Below are 19,367 nucleotides of genomic sequence, written 5' to 3'. Positions count from 1 at the left end.
ACATTTTAATATTATAGTTTTATCTTCCTCGGCAACAATAGAAAACACAAAAAGTGACAATAACAATTAACATCACAAAATAGATGGCACGTTTATTAACAATACATTTTTTGAAAATTTTCAAAATTTCTCATAGAGAAAAACCAAGTTAAATAACATTTTCAAGTTATTGAACAAACATTATCTTTTGTTGAGTTCATTTGGACATTTCAGTAAAGTATAAGAGTATTTGGAATATACTCAACGAACTTATATTGAAAACGATTGAACGAGACGATAATGATAAAGTTACTTGAAGCAAATTATTGACGATATCGTTAATGATAATCGTTTTGACTATTATATTAATTATCGTTTCGGAAATTACGGAATGACTCCCCAGGCTAAATTTAGGGGTCTATGAAATAACTCCCACGAAATAAGTCCCAATTTTAAAAACGAAATAAGTCCCACCAAAAATTGCTATTTTGAAAGTGGGAGTTATTTCGTTTTTAAAAGTGGGACTTATTTCGTCAATTAGTGGGACTTATTTCGTTACGCGTTTTTATTTTAAGTGGGACTTATTTCGGTTTGAGTGGAAATAAATTCGTTTTGTAAAGTGGGAGTTATTTCATACCCCTAAATTTATATTTTGGTGGGATTTATTTCGTTTTAAGTGGGACTTATTTCATTTTCATAATTTTGCATTTTAAGTAATACTTAATAATTTTTGCCGTTATTTGTTGCTGTTCACGTTGTTTCTCATTGAGTTTCATAATGTTCTTTTTGTTGCTTTTAAAAAAAATGTATTGTATTGTAGAATATGCTTTCGAAAAGTTCCTTTATTTCTTGCTCTTTACGAAATGAATGGTATTGTTTCAAATTTGTTGTTAAATGTGCTAGTTTACAAGACCTTATCATTATATTGATAAGTTAAGTTTGTGAATTTCAATAGTGAACATGAGTGTGACATACGAAATAATTGCAGGGAAGAGGAATAACAGCAAGCTTTTTTATATTTTTTTTGAGAAACAACTATAATATATTAAAAAGTGCACTAAATTTGAAAAATATTTGTATGTTTGTTATGTAAAGGATTGTCAATCACGAATAATTTTATTTGGCAGCGAGTGCATTAAAGCAAAAAATTATAAAGCGCACAATCACGATAATCAAGAGGCTCTGTACAAAGAACTAAAATGTTTAAATAATGTAAAAACAAAATGCGCACGTCTTAATGAAAAGCCAACTGAAAACAATTGCGCTGGAAGTATTCGCAATATTTTTGTGAATACTAGCATTGAGTAAGTACCACTCATATGATAATAATTATTTATTAAGTGAGTACTTAATAGTCTTTGCAGAAATCAAAAATATTGTCTTTGATAAAATACAGAGGAGTTTGCAGTATATTGCGAATACAAATTTTAAAAATTCTCCCAAAACACCGGCAGAAGTGCAGGAAGTTTTCCAAGACGAAGCAGTTTATGATAAATTCGGTTATTCCAAATTAAATGGAAATAAACAATGGCAGTTTTTCAACATATGCTACCAAGAAAAAGACTTTGCATAATGCGTTTTTTGATTCGAAAGAACTGTTGAACTGATGAAAGAATGCATTCCTGTTAATTCGAAAAGAAACATTTTAATTGATGGTACTTTTTATGTACTTCCTCTAGGAAGCTTTAAACAACTATCAATCTTACATTGTGAATACTTTGGTTCGGTAATTAATGTCATTCATAACTATATTTAGATTTATATTTTATTATGTATACATATGTATGTATATATTTATTATTTTTTCAATTTAAGGTATTCCCCTTTCTTTTCGTAGTGATGACCAAAAAGTCCCTAAAGGCATATCAGCATTTATTAAGTTATATACTAAGGAGCATTATTGATCTGTCACAAGCAACTTTTATAACAGATTATGAAACAGGATTGAGAACCGCAATTGAAAAAAACTTTCCCTGATTCAAAAATGTTTGGTTGCTGGTTCCATTATTGCGAGGCATTGCGTCGATTCATAACCATGAAGGACAAAAGGCTCGCTCAATAAATTCGGCAAAATAAAGAAGCGTCTACTTTGTTGTCTAGAACAATTGATCTATACTTAATCCATTTACGAATCCATAAGTTGTTACTAGTGGGACTTATTTCGTTTATGAAAGTGGGACATAATTCATTTAAGAAATATATTATTCAAGGGGGAGTTATTTCATTTTAAGTGGGAGTTATTTCATTTCAAGTAAATTTTTAAATCATTTCCTTTTGGTGGGACTTATTTCGTTTTCAAAAGTGGGACTTATTTCGTGAGAGCTATTTCATTTTTTTTAAGCAATTGTTGGTGGGACTTATTTCATTTTTAAAAGTGGGACTTATTTCATAGACCCACATTTAGGGCTCAATTTTCCATTACAGCAGCACGAATTTCGACCCGCGTTTTTTTTTATTTGATAGATATGTGTAAATAAATAATAACTATAGTAATTTTAAAGCGAGGAAACATTTTCAAAGTTCACTTTTTTACATACAAAATACGCAAAAATAGTTGATTTTGACATTTCTTCTGTTTTTTGTTCAGTATTGCCACACTTGTTTTTTTTTTTTGGGATTTCTTTGATTTTGGTGCTCAAATGCAAGAAGTACTTTGCATACACCCAAACACGCACCCACTCCAAATTCTATAGTGATCCCAAGCAGGGGGGTTACAAGGGGACAGCATGCCCCCTTACATACCTAGCTCTTAGTACGCCGCACAGTGGTTCGGTTTGTATGGGAGAGCGGAAAAAAGTCTGTAAAATCTGAACGGTTCAACGGATTTAAATAAAATTTAACATGCATAATAAGATTAGTCTTATACATGCTTGGTCAAAATTTGGTCAAGACAAAATTATTATAAAAAAAGTTATTGGCATTTTTCTAAAATTTGAGGGTTTTGATGTTATATTTAAATAAATTTTTTTTTTAGTAAAATCTTAACTTTTTATTTTGAACAAAATATTATTACTTACTAGGTATATTATAAAATTAAATAAATAAATAGATAAATACATACAAAAAATAAATAAAAAACAATTATGAAGTAGTAATTTTATGACGCTAAAATGAGACTTTTAGCGTCTGCGCTGATTGGAAGTATTTTCTTTTTTGCCTGTGGCCTTAAACCTGTTATTATTGGATCTGAGGATATGAGTATGTGATGCATCACATCTTCATTCGTCGCAATTCGGCTGCATTTTCTCGAATGAAACCTGCGGTAGGCTTTATAATCCTTATTTCGGCATTCTTGGGCTTCCTCGGAGAGGGATCCAACAGGAAATGCACAGCTTTTAATTATTTCTTCTCCATGGATCAAAATCTTATGTACGGTTGCTGGCATATTGTACCATTTATATTTCTCAACAAACAGTTCAGCAGTTTCCCACATGTAAGCTGCACTTTTTTTAAATCTAATTTTTCATTCGACGTTATTACTTCAAGGACAACAGCAAACCGCCGAATTAGGGATTCACTAACTCCAGTGATTTCTGAAGTCATGGTTGGATTTGCAAAAAATCTTCTGGAGGTGTTGCCGTCATTACTTGTCCCCGTACCTTGTTTTACAAGATCGACAATGATGCCCAGTTTTTAACGAAACTCCTGCTGAATTTTCTTCTTCTGAGCATCTCTAATATGGCGGGTCTTATTGTTGGTTCTCCATGCTTTAAATGGCAAATTGTAGGCAACATGGAGGATACACTTCATAAATTTTATCCGAGCGTGAAGAGGAGACATTCCCATTTTCAAAGCTTCCCTGTTTACAGCTTTGGTTCTTATATTTGTCAATTTATTCATTCCAGAAGTTGTAGTTCCACATATGAAACAGGAAGGAGCTGCGGGAGTTTCTGTTATAGATTGAGCTGTCTTCCCGTCCAGCATTGTGAACATGAGTTCGTGTTTGATTGTAAACTGACTTTCGCCTATTTGAATTATCGTCTGAGTTAAATTACTGATTTCCGTATCTATTCTTTGTTTCTCGTTTCGTATGATTTCTGCAGTTTCTTTAACAAAAGAAAATTGGATGGCTCTGCAGTATCTTGTAGAGGATGGTCGATCGTTGTTCCACACAATAATATCCCTGTTATCCTCCATAGCCATTTGCATTGGTACCAAAGATGTCATAAACATATTAGCGTCCGAAGTTTCTTCATTGTCAAATGTTTGACTGTATTGTGGTTGTCCAGAGGCACCATCACATCCCCATATAGTGTATTTAAGCTCTATCATATAATTTAAAATATCATAAAACTATATTGCTTTTCGTGTGTTCTTTCCAAGAAAATTGAGTTCAAAGTTGAAAAAATTTTCCGGGCAGCAATAAATGGTTTCGCAAAAATCGAAATTCTCAGACCTGTGTCAATTAATTTTGTTTTATTTTTAAAATAAAGTTTGACATTTTTTCTTAAAATAATGGGCTTAACCAGTTCATTCTGACAATTAATAACGAAGAAATCAAACTTTTTGGTAAACACCACCGTCAAAACGCAGTTTTTTGAAATCCGATTCAGTGAAACATTTTTGATCATAACTTCCACATCTGCACGTATCTGCAGCTGATTTTTTCTGTGCTTTTACATAAATGCATGTAGCATATGCTGACATACTTACTTTCTTGGAGTCTTTTGGAGCTTTTTTTGAAATCAAAAAGTTTAAAAAAAAAACACATTTTTTCCTAGTACTTAAGCTTCAGACTACTTATAGAAGGTATCTTTTATAAATAATCATTTTTTTTTTATTTTAGATAATCGAAAATAGACCAATTAAATTATTTAAGAAGCTAGAGAATTTATTTAAAGGAACTTCGGAAAAAAACATCTCAAAATTTGTTGAAAATACGGTTCGCGATTTGAGTAATATTATTTTTCAACTTTGAGGGCTTGTAAATCAGAACATACAATATATATGTTGAAAAATACTTTTAAATCATACGCTCGGGTTATATAAGAGTACTTAAACATAAAATTTAAAAAGATAAATATAACTTCTTAAAAAGACTTTTTTCCGCTCTCGCACCACTGTGCGCCGTGCTATCAATTAAAAAAAACTTGTTTTAGGCTCAAAAAATGCAATACAAAAAAAGTAGGGTTAAGTCCGAAAAAGAAAATATTTTCGAAATCAAGCATCAGTGATCGTGGTTAGTAGACAGATATGTACTTTCTGTCTGTTGTTCTTTCTCTTCTGTCCATCTGTCTTGTATTAATGACTTGTGTTGTTATCACCTTACATAGTCTAGTCGCTCAAGGTGCTGTGTTCTCTACTCTGTATATTTATGTGCTGAGTTGTGTGTAATGTAAATGTAAATGTTGTATTTATTTGTTCATACCTTTGGCTTTACTTTAAGAAGCAACCGATTGTTTGGGAGAAACCTACCAATTACAGCTCAATAATGTATTTGAGTTACTTACTCTGTATCCTTCTGTATTCTCACAGTGAGATTCTCTGAAAAAGATAAACTAGTAGAATAGAAAACACAATACAATTTCAGATATACTTGCAGCAGAGAAAACCTTTAAATTTAATAAAACAAATTATTTGCATTGATTTCAGAAACTCTTAAATCACCTCTGTTTTTATTTCTTCATCTTTAATATATTGGCTGTATTTAAAAAATAATAGTTTAATTCAATCTTATTATTAAAAATGAAATGTATAAATAGAATTTGAAATAAAAAGACATAATTATAAGGAATATTAAAAGGAAGAAAAAAAAATGAAACAAAAAAAATAGAAACAAATAAAAATCTGGCAATGCTCAGAAGCTTCGATTCGGTACTTTTAAAAAACATTTTGTTGTTTTCTTTAATGTTATATATGTATAACCACTTATTATTATACTAGAGATATTACAACACAAAAATAAATAAACAATTTATTTACCCAGGCCTATTTTCTTGGCATCAACTTCATATATGAGCAATCGCCACATCTTGACAACAAAGACTTCTGCTTCTTCATCCAGAACCTGGATAAGATGGATAAACAAACATTATATTAATTTGAATTTTATATCACAGTGTTAACCGAAAATATATACCATTTGAACATCATCTAAAATACTTTGAGGTGAACTACCAGCTAGGACTTTGGAACAAATGAAATCAACGAGTGTTGGTTCGGGTTCACCAATGTACTCGATGATTTTCTTATTGATCCACGGTCGAATTTTCTTCTCCATAAGGTTGTTGTCGATTTCATTGCGATCTAGCTTATAGTTGAAAAGATCAATTTTTTGCGTGGGTATTCTGTCGATTATGCTCTTGATGTGACGGCGTTTCTCCTCCTGAAGTTTAGTGGTATTGTCTTCTTTGTTATTGCTGCCTCCGCCGCTGTTGCTATCGGGTTTATCACTACGCTTCTTTGAGTTTGACTTGGAGTGATTCTGTCCAGAGTGGTGGGTTGCACTTGAAACGTTGGCTGGATGTGATCCACGATTTTGAGATTGGGCATTTGGAAATTGGTTTTCGTCATAATCTTTTGAAATGTATGAAAAAATTAAAAAAAAGAAAGTTTTGAAATGAAGTTGTGGTATTAGGATCTTGCTTCTATTATTCATTAATAGAATGTTGGGCTGGTTATAGTGTGTTTATTTTTAAATTTATTAGAGGCGAAAATACACTGACCGTATAAAAGGTTTTCCACTAGGGACGGTTTGATTTTGATAGCTGGTTTCGCAATATTGTTTCTTTTGCTTTCTGTTAAAATATTTGTCAATAATAAAAATTATCATGCAAGTTACAGCGCCGAGCAATACATGCAAATGATAAAACTAATTTTGATCGAAAAATCATATTTAGCATTGTAGCATTGAGGCTCATTTTTAGATGAATGGATACGGGACACCAATCCACGCAAGAAGAGACAATGCATCCAAATAAAGTTACTCTGGATTTTGGGCAAGAGGCGATATCGGTCCTTAATTATTATGCTGTAAAGACCATCACAACGTCAATGGCGAACACTATAAATCAATGATCACCAACTTCATGGGGCCTGAATTGGATGATATGGACATATGGTTTCAACAGGATGTCGCTATGTGCCACAACAAATCCTAATACAAAAGCGATATTCCTCATCAGCGGTTTCTTAGCATGGTTATCTGGCGGCGAGGCGACGTGAATAGGCCACCAAGATCGTGTGATTTGACTTCTTTAGACTTTTTCTTGTGGGACTTTGTTAAGTCGCAGGTATATGCGTATAAGTTGCAAACCACCGCAGCCTTCAAAGACCACATAATTGATGTTATTGATCAAATTCAACTTCATTTATGAGTCAAAGTCATCAGCGCATTTTATAGTTCGCCACCCAGCGAAGCCGCGGTTGCCTTTAAAATGATGTTATATTTTATACTTAATGTCATTGATCAAAATCAAATGGGGTGGCGCAACAGTCCGTTGTGAACCAGGGCCTAGTGGCTTACAACTCTCAACCATTCCTGTGTGCGAGTACTGTTGTCAGGAATGGAAGGGACCTACAATTTAAGGCCGAATCCGAACGGCTAGTTTGAGAAAGCACTTTTTCATGACAAGAATTACTCTTGAAGGATTTATCAATTCCTCGCAAGAGGCAGTACCCGCGAAAATTAATTTTTTTTTTTTTTTTTAAATTAAGGTGGCACAGGCAGGGATTGAACCCAAGACCCCTTGCATGACAGTGACATGACAGTCCAACGCACTAACCATCATGCCACGGGTACTGTCATGTCATTGATAAGGCTCTCAAATATATTGATTTTAAATAAGAACCGTCTTTAATGGAAAACCTTATATTTATTAGGACAAGAGTAAAGAAACAAATTTAGCTCAAGCAGATTGACTTGCAACATCAGGTATTCGAATTGAGTTGTCCACAAGGTTGTTCATTGGTTATTTCAATTTGCCAGTGATTTAAAATTATAAAAAACTTAAGAAAACACAAATCGAGCAAATAACTATGATGACTTATGTCTTAATAAAGAAATTGTATAAAAATTTTATACATTCGAACACTTTTTAAATAAATAAAAATCATAAATCATAAACCACTCAAAACCAATTTTATCGTCAAAATATGATGGAAGTAAAATCATCAATCAGTGGAGTAACACTTACCTAGCGGCACTAACTTCCTCTTCTTCGGATTGCTAGCGTCATCGTTGTCCTCTTCATTGTTGAAAACATCCGAAGTAACCTCGATTTTTTTCTTCTTAGCATTAACTCCTAAATTGAGACTTATAAGTGGAGCGGAAATAGGAGGAGTACCAGGAGTTGTTACATTGTTATGACTATTAACAGGACTGAAACCGTGACTGGACGATACCACAGATCCTCGAGAATCCTCGTCTTGGAAATGATTCGATACACTATCCCTGGACTCTGATTCATGTCTTACTGGTGGTAATGGATGATTTGAATTGGGTTCACGATTTGATGTTAATGTCTCGTCATTTGAATCAGAATCAATTGGTTCTGTATGCATGACTGCGGCTGCCATCGCTGCTTCGTGTGCCTCCTTCTCTTGCATGTATTTCTCCTTGGCCGCTGCAAGTTTCTCCTTCTCCTTGAGACGCTTGGCCTTTTCAATTTCACGTTCTCGCTCCTTTTCCAGTTCACGCTCCTTGCGTTGCTGTGCTTCTAAATTAACGTCAATTAGAATTTGAGGCTTGTATAGATTCTCACGTTCCTTCTTCGCCCGTTCAAACTCTTGTGTTGGATTCTCGTATTCTCCACTGAATATTTTGTTCTTAAGCTCTTCGAGTTCTTCTTGTTCCCTATTGCGATCTTTGGCGTCGAGATCAGCTTCTCGGACACGTTCAGCAAGTCTTCTTTGAAGTTCCCGGCCCCTATTTGAAAATAATTTAAAATAAAAAAACAAATATAAACAAAGAGTCAATTATTTTTATAATGTTAGTTTACTTGTAGTATTTAGGATCATCCCTATCGTCATCGTAGTCCTCTACGAATTCCTTTAACCGTTTGGCTTCTTTTTCTCTTTCTTCAAGTTTCATACTTTCTTTTGATTTTGCCTAGGATTAAAAATCACACTTTTCTGTAAGAATAAGATTTAGTTTTCAAAGTTATGCATTTTAACCTTTTCATATTCTTTAAGTTTTCGTCGTTCTCTTTGTTCCCAGTTTTGCAGTCTTTCTTGGTATGCAGCTTCCTTCTCACGAGCTTTTTTCTCCAACTTCTTACGCTCTCGCATTTCTTCTTCAATTTCTTTTTCGCGCTGGATATCTCGTACATTTTTGACGATTTTTTCCTCTCGCTCTCTGTTGTTTTACACATGAAAAATAAATCCAAAACAAACACTTTCAAATAAATATTTATCCTAGTCCTAATATTTCTTATTTGAGTATGCTATAATATTTTGAAAGTTAAGATTCCTATTGAAACTTTGACGACTTTTAATTGTTTTATTTAGATGATTAAAAGTTTTGACAAAATCGAATACGATAAACAAATTATTATTGTTGTATTTTCTAGATTATGATAACAGTGCAACATTGATAACAATACAGCAAATGTAAATACAAAATAGTGAAACCTACTTCCATTTTTGTTTTCATTTCATTTATTTATTGTATAATTATACTCTGTAAGATACAATATCTTATAAGCTAGAGCAAATCTCAGTATCATAATACTATTTTTACAAAAATTTTGATTTGAATTCAAAAGGTGGAAATATTATGTATGCATTAAACAGATTAACAAAACAAAATCAATTATATAGGTATAAGTTATAAAAAAAGAAAGTAATATATGTACAATGTACATATGCACGTTGGAGATTATATAAAAATTTAAATTTACAATTCATCATCATAACGATCACCATCATCAACATCATCGAATAAGCACAGAGCTAGGAGAAGAACTCTCTTAGCATTTTTCACAAAAATGGTGGGACTGCTTATAATTTTAACAGAGCGAGGGAATGAGTTCCACAAACGAATAGAATGCATATAAAACTGGTGCTCAGATACAAGGAATGAGCAACGTACTGGGATAAGGTCGCATGATCATACCGAACGCGAAGTGTATTTTTTTATATAAGTATTCAGGTTGATGTGATTGTGTGATATTGTGAAGCATGGTTAAAGTTCTTACTTTAAAGAGATTATCAAGTGAAATGCCTTAGATTGACTTAGAAAAACTTGACTGTTAAATGCAACTTTGAGTTTTCGCTTGTGTTCGTAGTCACAATTACTAAAAACTTCACATCAGAAAAGCATAAGGGGTACTAATAACGTTTTGGCCAATATTAAGCGTGTTTTTAAAGGCGTTATGTGATGAGACGCCCAGAACAGTCGAAGACCTCCATATACCTTACCTAGGGTTAGATTAATATGAGTGTTCCAACTTAGTGTTTTATTAAATGTAAGCCCAAGATTTTTGTCAGAATCGACGAATTCGATAGCACAGTTGTTTAAATATATCTCTGGAAAATATGATATATCCGTTATAGTTCTAGAGATGACTAAGTATTTAGTTTTTTTTTCGGATTTAAACAAAGATCGTTTTTGCGGGACCTCATAACAACTGTATTCAAATCCTCGTTGACTTCATGCACACCATTCTAGTTGAAAACTGTTGTATAATTGAACGTCGTCTGCATACATTTGCACAGAAGAGTTCAGTGGACATGACGAAAGATCATTGATATACATCGAGAAAAGTAAAGGGCCTAAAATAGAGCCCTGAGGGACACCTCTCTGCAGAGGAAGGAAAGTAGACATAACATTGTTAGCACAAACTGCCTGAGATCTACCGGTTACGTAGGAGATAATAAGCTTAACAGATGCAAAAGAGAAATGAAATTGACCTTTAAGTTTTTCACAAAGTGTAAAATAGTTGACGGTATCAAATGCATTTGAAAAGTCAAGAAGCGTTAATACAGTCACTTTATCATTATCTAATTCATTTCTGATATTTTCAACGACGTCTATTAAAGCTATAGTACAGCTGTGCTCAGGGCAAGGCCTGATTGATTGATACACATCAATTTATTACTTGTGAAAAAAATTCTTATTCGGTTATTTATCAGTTTCTCCAAAACCTTTGAAAGAAAAGGTAATATAGCTATATGTCGATAATCATCTCCATCAATGATTTGATAATAAATGAGAGAAAAAAAATTACTCAGGCGAAAATCAGACTGCAGTTGTTGTCATATCATCCTTATTACGGCACAAGCATGAATGTACACAAATTTCAAATTTTTAGTTAATCTTATATGAATGCCGAAATGAAAACTATCACCAAATTTGTATAGAATTTGTGATACAATTTCAAGTTTTCGATTGATTAACCATTAGAGACAAAATCTAGGATTCTAGATACTTGCAATGCAAGAAAACAAAATTGTTTACTATGTGAATTAGATAAATTGTAGTTCAATTTATTGAATTTTGGTCAGAAACACGAATGTCCAAAATTGATGCGACTTACTGTGTTTCATGTTATATTTGTGAAACTTACAAAAAACTATTTGATATAATTTAAAATATAAAATTAATTTGTATTAACACAATACACATTTTTTAGTTAGTTTAAATTTCAAAAAAAAAAATTATTGATATTTCTCACCTATCTCTTTCACGTTCGCGCTCCCTGTCCCGTTCACGTTCTCTTTCCCTTTCGCGCTCTCTTTCCCTGTCCCGTTCACGCTCTCTTTCTCTTTCTCGCTCCCTTTCACGCTCTCGTTCACGTTCACGCTCACGTTCCTTTTCGCGTTCTTTTTCACGCTCCCTTTCGCGTTCCCGCTCTCTATCTTTGTTCTCTCTATCACGATCTCTCTCACGATCTTTCGAACGAGACTTGCTTCGCTTTCGTTTATCTTTTGAGTCACGATCTTTTTCTTTCTTCGATGGCGATGCGTCCACAGTTTTATCCTTTTTTTCTTTTTTCACAACTACTTCTTTTTCATTCGCATCCCAATCCTTTTCACTATCCTTTTCCGAATCCCTATGATCACGTTCTTTTTCATCATTTCTTTTCCTACGATCTTTTTCCTTTTCTTTACGATGATCATCGGCTTCGGCCTTCTTACGAAATTTACCAATCTCACTGCTAATTAGGTTTCTTTTATCATCTTCCAGATTAGCATCTTGTAGAGCTTTGCTCACTTTGAGATCGGGGTTGTCTGGGCGTCCTGTAAAGTTGTTTTTAGAATTAACATTCAAATTGTCTCTTTGATTATAGTTACCATCACTTGGCGGTGGTAGTTCATGTTTATGTTCTTCCATAATGCGTTTCATCAGCGTAAGAGCATAGGCGTCTTCATCCTTTTCAATTTCTATCTTTTTGCCGCCTAACTTTAACTCCTCCTCCTTATAATTATCCAATAAGAGTTTATTTTTTGCATCAACTTTTGCCACTAGCTTTTTACCATCAAATTCCATTTCACTGAGTAGGCGAACAGCACGCATTCCAGCAGTTGGACCGCTTTAAAAAAAATGAAAAGTAAGTAGTAAGTTTGATATTAAAATATGTGTACACATTTTGTTAGTTAAAAAATATATAAACTTATATCTATCAGAAATATTTAACATTAAACAGATAACCCATAAGCTTCTATTTTAATAATAGTTTACAAGTTAATAAAAGCTTTGGTAATGTCCAAATATATGTTGATTGATTTTTTTGTACCTAATCTATTCTAAGTCCGATAAAAATTGTCACCGCAGACGCGATAAGATACCTTCTTTAGAATCCCCTCTATAAAATGTTTACCCAACCATTCATTTTTCATTGCATCCAACATAAATAGATCTTACACGACTTTCCTGATGCACAGTTGAGTGCGTAATTATTGTCGGTTGGCAGTTGCGTTGCAAATCTTAATATTTATACAATATAGGGTTAATGAGTCGATTTTGTAACGTGCTGTTCTTTTTTTCTTGGGTTTGTTTTCAGGAGCCTATGATTTATTTTGGGTGAAAACTTTTTTTTGCAAAGAAGTTATTTGCAAACTTTTTTCACGCCGAATAAAATAAACATTATGATACAAAAACTATGGAATTAAAATGTGCAGAGCTTCCTTAATGTTTTAAACTTAAACGAACGCCAAAACCAATAATATGAATCTTTATTTATTTAAGCACGTATCGTATATGGTCAGAAGCAAACAGACATCTCGCCAGCATAATAAAAAAAATTAGGATTGCCAAAGCATCGCCGTTTATTGATGATTGTTTATAATTTATTTTAGAGTGAAGATAGCAACACATACTTTATCTATTGACATAGCATTTCGATAGAAACTTCCAGGCGTTAACCGGGCGGAATTTTTGACGATACAGAAGTGGTGTCCTGGCTTAAAGAAAACGACCCGTATTTTCCCAGATAGTCAGGCTGCTTTCAAATCTCTGGAGTGTCTGTACTAACTCTTATAACAGTTCATAATGCCGAACATTTCTAATGGAGATATCACAACAGTTTAATATTCATCTTTGCTAGGTACCGGACCATAGAAAAATTCCAGGAACCCATTTTGCCTTGTTTGTCTAATGCTGGTATACCAATCGCTGCATGTAAGCTATTGCTAATGCAAGACGCTATGAAGAAGGCAAACATTACGTGGAATAACATCAACACGTTTTGGTCACTAAAAACATCTGCACTACACTAGATTTAAAGCGCTCAAGGTGTTTTCTATTTCAAAGCAGATCGCATATAAACTCAAAATTCGGTGTCATAACTGGGCACTATCTAATAGGAAAGCACGTCGCCCGATTTCGCGGAAGCAGTATGGATGAGGAAAAGGAGGAAACAGCTCTTCACCTCCTCTGCACATACCATGCTCTAGCTCAAAAACGCAAGACTTACCTAAAAGAATTCCTCTATAACGACCTAAACGATCTCTATCATATTAACATAATATTAGTCATTCACGTTTTGTAAGGGCCTCAAAATAATTTCATTGAGCTTAGAGAAAAAATCCTCAAGCTTCATGTGGTATCACAATGGGCCATTAAACTGGTCTAAGTGTGTCCTACTTCATCACGGACAGTCATTAATTCTAATACGGTGCTGTTAACATTGCTAAATATTTGTTAAGTGATAAAATAGTTCTAAATAAGTTATTTGATTTATCAATTTAGCGTCTTAAGCTATACAAATTCATGCAAAAAAAATGTAACCTTACAAAAGAATGTTGTGAGACGGCAAAAAAGAAACCTAGTCAAAAGTTTAAACAAAATTTGCTGGATTTTAAGAAACGCCTTAATTTTTAAAGGAATCCAAAAAATATGTTATTTAATGTATTGGTCTTAACATATTTGGCCCGTATTTCAGCAAAACTTAAAACAAAACACATTCACTGACGAAAACAACTATGATGCTATTATTTTCGAAAAAATTAAATTGCGTATTATTGAAGGCTGATGTCAATAGAAAATTATGACATAGATGTTAAATTATAGAAATGTGTACATGTTACTAGAGACTAACACACCTCATAAAAAGTTTTTTTTTTCACTTTTAAGATAAAATTATAAATAAATTTAAGTTCTAGAAATCGAATAAAATCTAAATTGAACAACGAGAAATTTTTTTGGAATGTTCTAAATTTCCGCAAATTCAATTATTAAATTTGTATTCCGCAAAATCTTTCAAGTCAAATGAATAGAAATTTTCTTAAGACTTTAAATTCGATACCTTCACATCTTTGCCTTTTAGATACAGATGAAATCATTTTAGTATCTCACTTAGCTTTTGTTATTTCTCATTAGTTATGAAAAGACTTATGGGTCTTCAATTGAGTTCAACATTAATTTTGAAGTTGACGTTGCAACCAACGAACTCGTAATGAGAACAAAAATTGTTTTTTAGACCGTTTTGCGTTTTTAGTTTAGAACCGTTCTTAAGTTCAGAACCTTTTAAGCATGAAAGCTTCAGCGTTCTTTTAAGGTGTATATATGGCAGCAGAAGACTTAGGATAACTAATGAGGATTTTCAAAAAAATCAATAAAATACTAAAAATTTGTAATGGAAATATTGACTTGGGATTTGAAAAATCATCAAAAAACTCAAGCTTCCAAAAAAGGTGCGAAAACTGGAGAGGAATATGCGTTCTACCTATCGTTGCCAAAAATGTAGCAAAAGTCATACTGGAACGCATCAGAGAACACCTTGAGGCTACACTCGATGCCGTACAAGCAGGATTCCGCGCTGGATCCTCGTGTATTCATCATATCAACACCCTGCGGATCATTATTGAAGAGTGCGTTGAATATCGATCAACACTACACCTGCTGTTCACCGACTTCGAGAAGGGTTTTGATAGCGATAACAGGGAGTGTATCTGGTTAGCTTTACGGAGGAGAGGCATCCCAGATAAACTAACTTTCTGCACGATGGTAGGTTGTCAGATGATTTTGAAATCCGAAGCGGAGTCAGACAGGGCTGTATTCTGTCGCCAATATTGTTTTTGTTGGTGATAAGCGATATACTGCGATCAGCTCTGCCAGGTAGCGGATGGATCCATCCTATTTAAAGAACTTAGATTACGCGGACGATGTTTGCTTACCCTATCATAGGATCATGGAGCTCTATCAAATGACAACAAGTGTCCAGAGAGAAGCAGACGTTTTGGGGTTGAATGACTGAATTCCGGCAAAACAAAAAGGATCAGCCTCGGAACTAAATATTGCTTCGCAACCTGTAGAAAAAATGGAGAGCTTTTAATACCTTGGAAGCATCGTCTTCATCAAAGGCGGAACCGAACAAGACGTCATCTGCTGCATCGGCAAAGCCAAAGCGGCGTTCGGTATGTTGTCGAAACTTTGGAGGAATAAATCTATCAGCTTAAAAACAAAGCTACGACTTTATGGGTGCAGCACTTAAAAGGTCACTTTAACCATTACAAGAAAGCTGCAAAACTTCTTAAGGATTTTCTGGGCAAACCGTATATCAAATGAGGTCAGGAACTTATAGACTTTATAATACGAAGGCGTATGTGGCAATGGATTGGCCATACGCTTCGAAAAAGTAACGACTGCATTGCAGGTCAAGCAATGCAATGGAATCCGCTCACACAAGAAGGAAGAAGAGCTGGACGACCGAGAACCACATTGCGCAGGACAGTCGCGGCGGAATCAACGTCACTAGGCAAAAGTTGGAGGGAGCCGTAACACATCTCCGGAAACCGTACACGATGGCGCGTAGGAGTAGTTGAGACTTAACAGGTCTGAGGACCTAAGTAAGTATCAAACAAACAAAAATTATTTGAAAAAAGTTACTTAATGAATTTAGATAGAATCGAAAAGTCTGACATGTTTTTTTTACTTAAAAAAAAAGTAATATCTTAAAAACCTGACGTGATGGAGTAATTTTGGAGTCGGGATTATATTATGGCAATCAAACTCCATTGAAATAGTGCAATTTTATTGCCATGATAAAAACATTGTCGACCAATGTTATTGGATTTGGATTTAATTAAGGGTGAAAGTGAAATGCAGAAAATAGCTAATAATCTAAAAACGGCAAATGTAACCGAATTAATATCATATAAGTAAATACTTTTGATGGGAAGCATACGTTCCTAAATCTTAAACAAATAATTTCGAATATGGTAAAAAGCTCGATTTTAATATTCATTTTGGTTTGTCAACTGTGAAATGTTTCGCAGGTAGTGTCCGACCGAAGGTCGATTTTCAGCCAAAACCGAATTATTAGGTTGAAAGAAAATCCTAAGGTTGAAAAAATTCAAGAATTCTCCTTTCCAATTGGATAAAAATAATATTTTTACTAAAAGTTATTGCTTAAAAAACATAAGACAAGTAAAATAAAAACAACTAATAACTAATTAGTAATTATAAAGAAAAAAGAAAATAAGTTTTGATTTAATAAAACAAAATACAAACGATACGCAAAGGTGTCAGGCAAAATTCAAAAATTTAATTTTTTTCGGCCCCTAGTACGATGCTCGAAATAATAAACAAATTCTTCGGCTTTGGCCAAAACTTCGGCCTAACGTAATGGTTGGCCGAATGTTGTTTTTTTGGCCGAATTTCAGCCGAGCCAAAAGACAAAACTTAGGCTTCGGAAACTACTTGCAGGACTGGTCTGCAAAACGGCTTTTGAATAATATTCGACAATACTTTAAAGAAAATCCTGTTTTGCACAACAAAGATTTCATTTTACAAGCATCCACTTTTTTCTTCAATTTTAATTTTTCTAAACAAAAAAATATCTGTTGATGTTAAAAAAAAAACATTCTTTTAAATTCAAAACAATCGTACATCTTAGGACACCAGTTACATATCAACCTACATAATATTGATTATTCATTCAAGATTACGTCGTGAACTTGACGCAAAGATACTTACTCGTATTCACAAAATCCAAATGTTGAAACCCTTTTCCAGTTGACAACCTGTCCGCATGTGCTTAAAATTCGTTTTATTAATATCTCGGGGACCCGTTCACTTATATTTCCTGCAAATTTAAATTATCAAAAATTTTTAATAAAGTTTTTTACTTGGTTTATTGTGTAAGTAAGAACATATGTACACAAAAAAGTTAACTTACCAACAAAAACCGTGATTATTGGACCCTTGAACTGGGTCTGAGCATGTGGATCGGGATTAATCCTTGAATAGACGGTCGGCTGAGAGCTTATGGTAGCTGCAGTTCTAAATGTTGGTCTGGTGGGCGGGGGTGGGGTTGTTAGAGGAGGCATTAGCTTTAAAAGAAATATACAAAAGAAAAGTTTCAATAAACCGCACAAGTGTTGTAGGCAACAAGTTGCCTTCTTAACTATGCCTGAATTGGCTAACTTATAAAATACAGGGACTTATGTTCCCTTCAGAGTTGTTAACAATATTATTTTCAAGACTCACGGATTCACGGATTTTTTACCACGCCAACCAACAAAACACACTTAGGCGTAGAATATCCAGGGGCTACAAGTACAACACTTACGGGTTACGAATGCGGTTCTATATTATTATCATCATCTAGATCCGTTTACATTGAAACAAAAAATTAAATTAAATTCAAAACTTACCCAATTCTGGGATTTCACATTAAAAGAACACAATACAATTAATTTCTAGTCTCGCATTTCAGATGACTTGGACCTTTTGTGGTAAGATTACTTTTTAGGTTTTATGTTTGTCTTTTTTTTATAATAGATAATTGTGACACAACGAAAATTTAAGAGTAAGTTTTTTAAAGTTAAAATAGTTCAAAATTAAATGGAACCTACGTGTGTGCCCATGGGTGTCATGCCAGGCGGTGGCATCGGCGGCGGTGGCATAAAAGACGGCATGGTTGGAACCATAGGGGGACGCGGTGGATACGACATCTCGACTAAAGATGATGCTCCTTTCCAAAAGGGTATTTCTCTCTGTACTTTGCCACGAACAGGTTCTTTTCCACAGGATTCCTAAATTTTGATTTGAGAAAGAAATTTAACACGATGAGGAAAAAAATTTGCTAACAGATACACCGAGTATGGTGGAAGATTTTTACGTTTTTTATGAGATATGCCGCACTTGTTGTAGGGAACTTTTAATCAAATGTTGTTTAATTAAAGGTTTGTGATAAATTTAGCGACTTTTTGTTGATACTTTAACAGTTTTAAACGATAGTTTTTTTCAGTTTAAACACTCCTAGAAGTTTTCACGTCCGTCGCCATTTTTTCTTATCTCTCACTCGCTCGGTTTTTTATTCTTTCTAAATGCCTTTTGATTTTGATTTTGACAGCAATCAAGCGACATCTCCTGGAGAATAGTAGAAGAAGCAATAAGATCTGTTTGAGTTCCTATTGCTTAGCTCTTACTTACAAAATAGCAATAACAGAATCCTACGAATGGATTCGGAAGGACATTTTTAAAATGATAGAAATATTATAATTGACATTTGAAGCTTTGTTGAAATAAATCACGAAAATATGTTTATGAATTGGTAGAGGTTAGTATCAGGAGCTGGTACGAAATTTTCGGTTACACTTTTCTCTCCAAACATCTTCTTGAGTCCTATCTAAAACTAAGATCCCCATCTTACTAAAATTTATAAAAATATTTCTGTGGAGAACGAGGTATGGTCAACAGCTGTCAACAGAAAATAGCTCAACTTTCCTCCACCGCAACATGAATTTTCAAACGTTTTTTTTTAGATATGAGCGAGTAAATAATAATAACAATAATTTAAAGCGAGGAAACATCTATTTGTGTTTTTTTATAATTTTCAAAGTTCACTTTTTCACATAAAACACACGCAGAAATGGTTTATTTTGACATTTCTTCATTTATTTTGACATTTCTTCATTATTTTTTGTTTTAGTGATGCCCTACTTAGCTTTTATTGCGATTTCATTGATTTTTAAAAAATTGTTTGGATATTATTTTCAAA

General features: G+C 33.6%; 1 protein-coding gene across 2 annotated transcripts; it reads right to left on the bottom strand.

Moving 5' to 3' along the window:
* Positions 1-5,567: 5,567 nt before the first annotated feature.
* On the bottom strand, positions 5,568-18,676 carry LOC129946207 (RNA-binding protein 25). 2 transcript variants are annotated; one of them, XM_056056301.1, is made up of 11 exons: positions 18,486-18,676; positions 18,220-18,399; positions 17,541-17,694; positions 17,339-17,447; positions 12,214-12,452; positions 11,595-12,159; positions 9,094-9,274; positions 8,919-9,028; positions 8,115-8,845; positions 6,059-6,495; positions 5,568-5,986 (listed from the first exon to the last, which is right to left on the bottom strand). In XM_056056301.1, exons 2-11 carry the CDS (start codon positions 18,316-18,318, stop codon positions 5,894-5,896), a joined length of 2,718 nt encoding a protein of 905 aa, XP_055912276.1. In that variant the 5' UTR covers positions 18,319-18,399; positions 18,486-18,676; the 3' UTR covers positions 5,568-5,893. The 2 variants fall into 2 exon arrangements, with proteins under 2 accessions (XP_055912276.1, XP_055912277.1); XM_056056302.1 differs by lacking the exon at positions 18,486-18,676 and adding an exon at positions 18,019-18,129 and having other exon boundaries at positions 18,220-18,353.
* Positions 18,677-19,367: the final 691 nt, after the last annotated feature.

This window comes from Eupeodes corollae, chromosome 2, assembly GCF_945859685.1.
Source record: "Eupeodes corollae chromosome 2, idEupCoro1.1, whole genome shotgun sequence".
NCBI classification, from domain to species: domain Eukaryota; kingdom Metazoa; phylum Arthropoda; class Insecta; order Diptera; family Syrphidae; genus Eupeodes; species Eupeodes corollae.
The sequence above is the reverse complement of the archived record's forward strand: the minus strand, read 5'-3'. Positions and strand labels throughout refer to the sequence as shown.

Bases quoted from the DNA above. Each gene is read 5' to 3' on its own strand.
- LOC129946207 (XM_056056301.1), bottom strand. From the start codon at position 18,318: ATGTCGTATCCACCGCGTCCCCCTATGGTTCCAACCATGCCGTCTTTT. The intron at 12,160-12,213 runs GTAACTATAATC...ACAACTTTACAG, and splicing joins ACTACCACCGCCAAGTGATG to GACGCCCAGACAACCCCGAT. The intron at 5,987-6,058 runs GTATATATTTTC...CATCTTATCCAG, and splicing joins TTTTAGATGATGTTCAAATG to GTTCTGGATGAAGAAGCAGA.